At 53.1% G+C, this 10,601-nt stretch overlaps 1 protein-coding gene across 1 annotated transcript in view; it reads left to right on the top strand.

Annotated features, from left to right (window-relative positions):
* Positions 1–563: 563 nt before the first annotated feature.
* HOMER2 (homer scaffold protein 2) overlaps positions 564–10,601 on the top strand; it is a 100,154-nt gene continuing 90,116 nt past the window's right edge. Inside the window, exon 1 of the mRNA XM_075557304.1 lies at positions 564–859. Within this exon, the coding sequence (XP_075413419.1) occupies positions 564–859 (296 nt within the window). The remainder of the gene's footprint in view (positions 860–10,601) is intronic.

The raw sequence follows: 10,601 nt of genomic DNA, 5'->3' as shown, positions 1-10,601 counted from the left end.
TTCTAGAGAGCTGAGCTGCAGTCTGAGTGTGTGGCTTTAGGCAAAGCACTCCACTCACACCCCCTCGCCCGCCCGGTTTCCTCGCTGCCACCTGAGGGTAGCCCCAAAGTCCTCTCCAGCTGCGAGTGGGACTTTCAGGGCAGCGGACGGGCGGGGCTGCGAGGAGGGGCTCCCAGGGTGGGCATGGGCGGGGGCGCGCCTCGCCGGGGTCTGCGGGAGGAGGACGAAAAGGAGGAGGAGCAGGAGGAAGAGGAGGGAGGGGGGCTGCCCGGGAGGACGCCGGCGGCCGCGGCGGGGCCGGGGGACGCCGCGCTCCCGCCGCGCCCTGAGTCCTCTGGCTCGCCGCCGTCGCCCCCGGGCCCCGGGGTTACGTAAGGACCGGGCGGGGAGCCGCACGGGCGAGGGCGGGGCGGGCACCGCCCGAGCCGGGCCGCCCAGCCCCCGGTGGCCCAGCCCCCGCCCGCCCGCGCCTGGTGGCGGCGGCGGCGGCAGCGACGGCCGCGCAGCCCGCGGCATGGAGCGGCGCCGGGGCTGAGCGGAGCCGGGCGCGCACGGGCCGCCGCATGTGCCGCGCGGGGAGCGGCTGCCGAGCGGGCACGCAGCGAGCGCCAGAGGCCCCGTCGGAGCGGCCACCGAACAGCGCCGGAGATGGGGTGAGTGAGCCGGCGCGCGCCCCGGCCTCCCCGCGCCCGGAGCGAGCGCCCTGCGGGCGCCCGGGAGCCTGCGGCACTGGCGCCCCGGCCCATCTCTGTGCCAGCCGGGCGCGGGGCACCTGGGGCACCGGTCCCCTCCGGGCCGCCGCGCTTCTGCTATTCCACGTTCCCTCCGCGCCCCCGGCGCGATCAACTCCGGGGCCTGCGTTCGCCAGTGTAGGAAGCAGTGTGTCGTGCTCCACCACGGGATTGATGGCAAGCAAAATGGAAATCGAAGTTTTCCTGGAAAGGGAGCAAACCAAATAAAATAATAAGTCAACGCTGGAATAGTGGACTTTGAATCGGCTCTGACAGGGTGGAGCAGGATGGACGCCTGTGAGCAACCTAGGCTAACATTTCTGAAGCAACTGAGCAGATCCGCGGAAGGGAAGTTGAAATACTCTAAGTGACGAATGCATCTGAGTCTATAAAGTAATTGAAAAGGCAGGGTTGATTTCTCGCCGAGCAGCAGGCGCTGTGAGTCAGGGAGGCATTGTACGAACAGCACAGTAACTCCTTTCTTGGGAGCACACGTTCAGTGCTGCCGTAGTCTGTGTTCCCAGAATGGTGTTTACGCCCACTTTATAGATGAGGAAACTGAGGCCCGAAGAAGTTGGGTGGCCTTCTCCGAGTTTGGCAGCCCGTGGACTCTGCCATGGAAGTATTGGGGGGCGGGGGAGGATGAGTGAACCAGGGTCTCTCTGCCCACATTCTTATAATAGCCCTTAGCCAGGATCCAGCGATTTCCCCTTGATGTGTCTGGGGAGCTGGCTTCCTTGCTTAGAAGGTGGAGGGTAGAAAGAGTAAGCTTGCCCTGGTGGCCAGTGGAGAACTGGAACAACGGCCCCAGCCCCCTGGGGTCAGTGGCTTTGTTGGGTCATACCCCAGGTAGTTCCTGGAGTCACTGCCCAGTGACCTTATCCGTGGCGCTGCAGAACGTTTGGAGACAGGCCAAGAGGCGTTTTGAGGAAGGGAACAACGGCTAGGGCTGCAGGCCAGGGGTGCAGAGCTGGGCCAGGAAATTTGTGTGAGGCGTTGGTACAATTACCAGAGGTTGCACACACACCTACACACACACACACACACACACACACACACTGTGGGTGATTGTACCACTGGTACCCTCGCTGTGAGGCAGCTGTTCCATTTCCAGTGACCCCTCAGTGGACTATGAAAGGGCTGCTTTTTGAGCAGTGGGAATCTTTGAGGTTCTCAGATTTCATACTTTAAAAAAATGTATGGGAAAAAGGAGTTGACAATGGTAGGCCTCAAGATGGAAGATAAAAGGAATCTGGTAATTTTACTCCCCCTGCTCCCCCCACCCGTCCAGTCAACACAAAACCAGCCCAACACACTTGCATGATCAAAAACAAATATTGAAACTCTGGCTGTGGTTGAGATCAAATCGTTCTGGGGAAATGAAAGTGTTTACTCATAAAGCTTAAAGAAAATGTCAGAAAATAATTTTTGTTCAAAGAGAAGGAGAGAGGAGTAGCTTGGGGATTTGGTTCACACGTGGCGTGTCTTTCCTGTAATTTCAACATCACCCAATAGCTGTGCATTACGCACTGCTTATAGGGAAGGACTGCTTTGTATCTCCTATCCGCTGCCGCTTTCAGTACAGCCACTCCTGCTATACCATTTGTGAATGTAAATTGGGATGGAGCTAAGGGCTGGGTAAGCAGTTCAGACAAGAAGGTGGAGGGAACCCTTTCCCCTGGCGTTTCATTTATTTTGGTGTTAGGTTGAGAATCCACAGCAAAATGAACACCACGCCAGTCCAACCAACTTTACACGTACACAATGTGGTGACATTGCCTCCATTCTTCAACTCATACAGCCCTCCTCACCCTCCTTTTCTGAGTCGTTTCCCCCTTGTCAACATGAGCTCTCGGCCCGTTTTAGCTGCGATTCTCCATTTTATTCCAGAGCAAGAGTCTTAAAAGAGCACAGTGAGCAAGGCAGACTTTTTTTTTTTTCACCAGTTAAGTTAAAGTTAAGAAGACTTTAGGGGATAGTTTTGGTTTAAGGTTTAGAGATCATCTTAGGGTGTTCGCTTTCCAGTGTTCATCTGCCCTGTGGAACCAGAAAGCCTGGAGTTCGTGAGAATGTGAAGTTCTGTTCTGCAGTTGCACCCTTGTGATCAGATTAGCCTATGGAATCTTTGATCAAAGTGTTCAATAATGGGAGGGAGCCATTTTTACAAAAAGATGGAGTAATGTCATATTTGGGGGAGTTGCATACAATGGAGGAGGAAGAACCCAAAAAGGGCAGCTGGGAGCAACCCTTGTTTTGCCCTAGACCTTTATCATGACCCAACTCTGTGGGTCTGACCAGGATTGAAGCAAAATAAACATCCGAGTCTCCTTCTTCCTACGTAAGTGATGTTTACTGCTCTTTCTTGCTTTTCTCCTGTGAAGTGCTCTCCATTAGAGGTGCGATTCCCCTAGTATGTTTATGCTCACACTCCCCAAGGCATCTCTTTCAGACCTTCTTCCTTCTCAGGAGAAGCCCAGGTGGCGTGGCCCTGACACACGCTGGGCTGTGGTTTGAAACCACCAGCTGCCCCGGGGGAGAGGAAGCTTTCTGCTCCCGTGAAGATGTACAGTGTGATCACCAGAGCCATTCCACCTTGGCCTGTAAGAGGGTTGCTGTGTGCTGCAGGGACTTGATGGCAGTGAGTAGGGAAGTTTAGATCCCTTCCCAGACTTCTCCATCTCATCTTGCAGAAGCATCTAGCTTTTCTTTTCATGGCCCAAACAGAAGCCATAGGCCAAGTGGTTCCCAACCTTCCTAATGCCGCCACCCTTTAATACAGTTCCTCACATTGTGGTGACCCCCCAACCATAAAATGATTTCTGTTGCTACTTCATCACTGTCTCTTTTTTTGCTACTGTTATGAATTGGGCGACCCCTGTGAAAGGGTCATTCGACCCCCAAAGGGGTCACACACCACAAGTTGAGAACCGCTGGTCTAACGGGCAGCTGCTTCTGGGTTCTCCATCTGCCTGCTTGGCTGGATGGCCAGCTCCTCTTGTCCTATCCGAGGTCTGCTGCTCCCAGGGTACCCTCATCCTATCCCCTCTCACTTTCTCAGGGACTGTCTCCCTGCCCTCAGTCCCCACCCCTGTCTCTAGGCCAATCCTACCAGTACGCAAATATACTTCAGCGCTGGCCGATGGATCTTTCCACACAGTTGGCGGCCATGTCCTTTGCCTGTACGGCCCAATTTGGCACTTAATAAATAGACACATGTGACTTTCATATATGTGACACGTGGCTAGTGTGACTGAGGACCTTCCTTTGTAGTGTGGTGTCATTTAAGTTTATATAGCCACAGTGGCTAGTGGCGACCATGTTGGCCAGCACAGCTTTCTCCCATCTTAAAAAGGAGCTCGTCCTTGGCCCCCCGCCCCTCTCCTTCTACCACCTCCCCTCTTTGACCCCCTTGAACACATTTCAAAAGAGATGTCTACACCCACTGTGTCCACTGATGTTCCCTTCCCATTCGCTCACCCTGAACCCTCCACAGTCTGGCTTTTGTGCCTACCACCCACTGAAACAGCCCTCGCCGGCCACCAGTGACCTGCACTTTGCCAGAGCACATCACTGCCTCTGTGTGCCCACCTGTCCACGGCACTCCACACCAAAGGCCACACACACTCCGTCCTTGAAGCATCTCTCACCCCTCCCTCTCCTGGTGTCCGTCTCCTTCCTGGGTGGAGGCCGCTTCTTCTCCGTCTGACTCGGAACAATGGAGCTCCTGGGGGAGAGCTTCTGGTTCCTTGTCTGATGAGCCCTCTCTTCCCAGGTGCTTATCCCATCCCGTGCCTTTAAATGTCACCAAATCTGCTGGTGACTCCCAAGCTGTTAATGCCAGGGTCTGCCTCTTGTCCTGTCTGTGCAGTTCTTGGTGGTCCTTCCACGTCTCACCTTTCCTGTCGCCCCCGTTGTAGCTGGTGGCACCACTTTGCACGCTTGTGTTCCTTGACCTCTTCATCCAGGCTGTCCGTTGGTCCTGTGGGTTCTGCTTCCGGAATCTACCTGTAATTCACTACCTCACCTCATCATCGCGGCTTCCACCGTAGACCCTGGCTACTGTCTCCCTTTCCTGGGCGAACTCCCAGAACACACCCCCTCCGCCCCCCACACACACACATCTGCTGCTACTTTCATGTGTTGCTAGTCTGTTCGTTCTCCCTACAGGAACCCGAATGGCCAGCTTTTAAGTGATTTTCGCTCTCCCTCCCTCTCTCTTTAGAACCAATTTGTAGAAGTGGGACTTCTGATTCGCCCGCCCCCCCCCCCCTTATAAACCTGTTGTTGTTAGGTGCCCCGGAGCCAGTTCCGACTCGTAGCGACCCTAGGACCCCAGCACAAACCGCCCGGCCCCACCACGTCCTCACAGCCCCTGCTACTTCCGAGCCCATTGTTGCAGCCACGTGGTCATTTGTCTTCCTCTTTCCCCTTGACCCTTCACATTACCAAGCAGGCTGTCAGCAAGCTGGTTCCATTCTCACCGTTAGCGCTGGCTGTGCTTCCAGGAGGCAGACCTTCCCAGCCATAGTCTGAGCGCCTTCCAACTGAGGGCTCATCACCCACGCCCTGTCAGCAGGGTCCGCTGCTGTTCCTCACCACCTGCCTTTTCCTTCTTCCTAGTCTGCCTGCATCAGTCTGGAAGCTCCGCTGACACCTGCCCATCCGGAGGGACCCTCCTGATACCTGAAACATCAGCGGCAAAGCTTCGGCATCTCAGACAAACTAAAGCTGGGTGGTCATTTTTAAAAAGCTAATAGACTTGATTTTTGAGAGCAGACTTTAGGTTTACTGGATATTTACACCGACGGTACAAGAAAGTTCCCATGTAATCCTCCCCAAGCCCCCACTTCGCCTTCTCTTATCTTGTACTGGTGTGCTGTATTTCGTACAGTGGATGACCACACATGGATACATTCTTGTTAACCAAAGTCCATGGTATTGCGTTTTAGTGGTGTGATGAGTTCAGCATTGGGTGGCTAACAGCAAGGTCAGCGGTTTGAAACCACCAGCCAATCCAAGGGAGAAAGATGAGACTTTCTACCCCTGTAAAGATTTACAGTCTCTGAAGCCCCCCGGGGTCAGTTCTACTCTGCCCTCTGGGATCACGATGAGTGAGAATCCAATCAATGGCAGTGAATTCGGAGTTTGGTTTTGGAAAGTCCGAAATGAGTTCATTCACACTCTACATTGTCCCCTCTCCTGGGTTTGTAACAAGTGCAGATGTCACCTGTCTACCGCTTCAGGATCACACAGACTGACTACACACAAATCTGACCACGTTATGCTGGCCTCTCCAAATTCTCCAGCTGCTTTGTGTCCCCACTTGGTCTTCTCCATTTGGTGCTCTGCTCTGGGAACCCCTGACCAGGCTGTTCCCTCAGCTGGGTCCCTCCTCCGCAGGCTCTGCACATCCCTGCCGCCCCATCCTTTAGCTCCCTATAGCACCATCACCTGCTCCTAGTCCTTCCTGCCCACACTGCCGAGAGCCCTGGCACCTCGCTCTCTAAGAAGAGCTGCTTCTGTTTCCTGCCAAGCTCCAGCACACCTGAAATACCTGGGATTCGTTTACTTATTTGTAGCCTTTCTTCCCCAATAGCATGCCACCAGGATGAGCCTGCCTGTTACTCTTTCCACCAGGGCACCCCAACACCTCACAGGGTCTGCCCCCTAACAGGCTCCCGTGATGATGGTGTTTGATTGAGCTAAGGTTTGACTATGGTGGGCAGCCTGGCCTGGCCCCAGGCCTGGTGGTTGTGATGAATTTAACATGACCTTTTACAGAGCTTGCTTCACTGAGAGCTGCAAGGGCCAAGAGAAAAATAGATCACATTTGGGTGCTGTTTTCTGTCCATGCCCAAGCATGCCATTTCATGTTTATTGGGGCCTGGGTTAATTCCTGCACCGTTGGCTGTCATCTGAGGATCGAAGCTGTAAATCCCCGATTCATCTGGCTTGCAGAAGGCTAGCTGTGTGCTGTTGTGGCATGGAGCTACTTTTGTCAGTGTTTACCAACACGATCGGCCGCGTTTCTCGGTGGCTTAAGTTTACACGCATTTTGTTAAGCCAAGATTACGTTGCAGTGTACCGATACCGTAATCTTGTCATCTAACACCGTGGGCTTGCTTTCAGTAATCGATATTGATGAGCTTTCTTTTGATGTTTATTTTCCACTCTTCCTTGATCCTAGCGAACTGTGTTGTTTCTACAAGTTAAAGGACTCAGACTCAAATAGATACCACCTGTCTGTTGGTTTATTGTGATGTAGTGTCCTCCGTGTTGCTGGGATGCTGAGCTATGTCACCAGTCTTTCAAGCACCAGCAGGGTCGCCCATGGTGGCAGGTTTCTAGTGGGGGCTTCCAGGCTGAGACAGACTAGGAAGGAAGGCCTAGAGAGCTGCGTCTGAACAGTAGCCGGCGGACATTCTGTACACCACAGCAGAATGTTACTGTGGCAGTTACATAATCTGGTGTCAATTTGAGGATTAAGAGTGAAGGGGTGGAGTCTAGCCTGTTCATCAGGATGTAGCCAATGACTACATCCTGTGGGCATGGCCTTCTCCCGAGGATTCTGGGAACTCCTGTATTCCTTCCTGGAGGCGAAAGACTAGCTGTTCACTCCCTGGGAGACATTGCAGCTGACAAGATATATGGAACTACACCAGTACCCTGAGCTGGAGCAGCCATGTGGAGACCCCTGCCAGCGCTGAGACGCTTCCAATGCCACTGGATCCACAACACTTCCCATCCACTGGCCTGAGATCATCCTGCATTCAGAGTCATTGCATGTGTTTCGTGAGTCTGAAGAGGAATTTATAGATTGGTATCGGACAGATGGGCTAATATTGGACTTATGGATTTGATCTGGACTGGGCTGGGATGTTTTCTCACTATTCGATTGCTCTTGTATATAAAGCTCTTTCTTATACCCGTATGAGTGTCTGTGAATTTGTTTCTCTAGTCCACCCAGATTGACACGGTTACCATGCGAGATGATAAATCCTGGGCATGAAGGCCCGTAAGCACCAGCACAGTGGCTTCAGTCGCAAGAGCCATGGTGAGGATGGAGCAGGACCCAGCAGTCGGAGCTGACTGCACGGCAACGGACAGGGCAGTGAAACAGATAGAGCCACCCAGACATTCCACCCTGCTGCGGGGGTTGTTTTGTGTATTTAGTTTTTAGCTCCGTAGTGATTTGGGTGAACTTTACCAGAGTCACTGGTTTCCGGTTAGCCAACTGTTGCACATTTGGCTTCATGGCATTGATTTCTGTCCCCACGATGTCACGGCATCCTCCCATGCTCTCCCTGTGTTTGCTGCCTCCACGGGTCCTTCCGCCCTGTCCTGTGCTGCCTTCTGAGCTTTCTTCTGGGCGAAGGCTGCCCTTTGGATCTGCTGCGGTTGGCCGTACTAGGGAGGCTGTGCCCCCCGGGGGTTGTTATTCTCCTCCTGGGCCTGTGGGCTGCGGGCTTTAAGAATTCTCTTCCTAGGACTCATTCAACAACTTCCATCAGGGTTGGCACCCTGCCCTTGTGGATTTTATATTTTAGGAAAGGAGGTAAGCTGCGTACACGAGCAGCCTCATGTGTGACAGGGTGATTTTAAACAAAATGCCGCAGTCCAAAGGGTGGCAGAGGGCGTGGGTGGTGCCCATCTGTTTAGAGAACTAGAGAAGATGCCCCCAAACACTGTGGGGAGATCCCGGGGGGATGCTAGCATTTAGGATCATTGAGGCAGCCATCCCCCTTTGTGTCCAAGTCAGGAACATCCACAGGCCAAAGCCAGTCGCCATGGGGCTGCCCTTGTGTCTGACCAGAACTGTGCTATACAGGGTTTCTTGGGATTCGTTTTGCCAGGTCTTTCTTGTGAGGCACCTCTGGATGGACTCAAACCTCTGCTCTTTGTGGTTCACAGCCTACTCCTCATCTGTTTCTACCACCCAGGGACTCCTCGCGTGGGGTCACCACCAAAAGTTGGGGGCTGTTGAGTGGATTATGACCCAGCTGGATCCCATGGGACAGAATAGAACTGCCCCATACTGCTTTCACGGTTGTCATTTTTACAGAAGCTGACTGCCACAGCTTGGTTCTTTGGAGGGGCTACTGGATTTGAACTACTGACCCGTCAGTCAGCAGCTGAGTGCTTAACCACTGCGCTACCAGGGTTTCTTCTTAGCATGCAGTAGGCACTGGATAAATGTGAATGAGTGGACAGGGAGTGAATGCAGGGGCTTTGGGAGAGTCCATCCATCCACAGCCCTAAAGCGTGTGACCTGGAGTGTGGCCAGGATGGAGTCAGGGCGTCTAGGCTGCCCACCGAGTCCCCCACAGCAGGGCCCGGAGCTGCAGTGGGTTTGCTGTTATCTAATGGGCTGCATTCATGTGAGTCACTAGGTTTCTTCCTGTAAGAGTTCCCGGGGAGCTGAGGGTCAGCCGTGTGATCACCGCTAGCAAATTCCCCAGCCCTCCCTCGCCACCTTCTTCCTCGCTCTGTTCATGAGTCCGGCCTTCGTCTTCTCTCATCTCCCACTTTAAAAAAAAAGAGAGAGAGAATAACCTTCCAATTTTTCTAAGAATAAAAAGATTACATGCTCCTGCTAAAAAAGATAACAGCATAAAGAAGGAAGTGAAAATTGCCTGCCGTCCCCTGTCCCTGGGGTAACCTCCACCAGCTTTGGGATACTTGTTTTCCCAGACTACCCCGCCACCCCCCTACGGATCTCTATCTCTGGGTGTCTGGATGGATGTTTATCTAAAATGGAGATATTTTTAAGAAAGTGGAGCTGTCTTGTGCATGCTGTTTGGTAACATAATTTTCTTCAGCTGAAAATATCTTGAGTGGACGTTTCTTCGTATTGGCAACTGTAAGTATACACTGTCATCATTTAAATCTGTATTTGCTACTTCTTTGATAACCTGCTTAGATGCCTTTTTGAACTAAAACCCAAAACAAACAAAACAAAACACACTGCCGTTGCGTCGATTCTGATTTCTAGAGCAAGGTAGGAAGGGGAGTGGGAAAAAGATGAAAGAAAGAAACATTCTTCAGGCTCCTTAAAGCAGCCGCTTGTTGGAAAGGACTGACTGAGGGGAAGGCATGACAGAGGCGACCAAGATCACTATGAACATCGTGTAATTTGTGGTGACTATAATTTTGGGTGAGTCACTGCTGCTCAGTGAATCTCAGTAAGAACAGCAGGGATTCATCAATGTTGCTGAAAGGAGGCTGGGGGACCACGACCCAACTGCTCAAGCGGTGTCTCCTTGTCTGGAGATGATCAGGGCAGAGGAATTCTGCTGAAAGACTTGGTGAGAAGGTTCTTTGCAGGCAGAGAGCCCCCATGCCTACCCCTGGAGCCCCCCTCCCCACCCCCTTCTGCTTCAAAGGGGCCTTGTCTGGTGTGTGTCCCCACTCGTCCCCTCCTCCGTGAGAGCATTGGCAGGGCTATATGCATGGGAGGGACTGCACAGTCCCCGTGGTTAGGGTAAGGCTTGAGAAAACAAACCTGGGGAAACGCAGTGACGTGTCCCCTCAGCCTCCAGAGGCACGAGGACCTCTGGGACTTGAGGTGGGCTGAGCAGCTGCGTGGTCCACTGGAGAAGAAAAAGGCACCCTTCAACTTTGAGTCCATCTGAACCTTTCTTGCGGGGAAAGATGGCGAGGCTGTCTGTTCCTGTCCAGATTCCCACTGGCGGGAAGCACAGTGCCCAACATTCAGAGGACATACCTACAATTTAGGAGAAGCGTTTGCTGCAATGGCAGGGATCTCAAAGGGCTACACATTGGGTCTCTAACCACAAGGTTGGCAGTTCCAACCCACCGGCTGCTTGGAAGGAGAAAGATGAGGCTTTTTAGTCCCATAAAGATTGATCG

The sequence above is a fragment of the Tenrec ecaudatus genome, chromosome 9, assembly GCF_050624435.1.
Source record: "Tenrec ecaudatus isolate mTenEca1 chromosome 9, mTenEca1.hap1, whole genome shotgun sequence".
Classification (NCBI taxonomy): domain Eukaryota; kingdom Metazoa; phylum Chordata; class Mammalia; order Afrosoricida; family Tenrecidae; genus Tenrec; species Tenrec ecaudatus.
The sequence above is the reverse complement of the archived record's forward strand: the minus strand, read 5'-3'. Positions and strand labels throughout refer to the sequence as shown.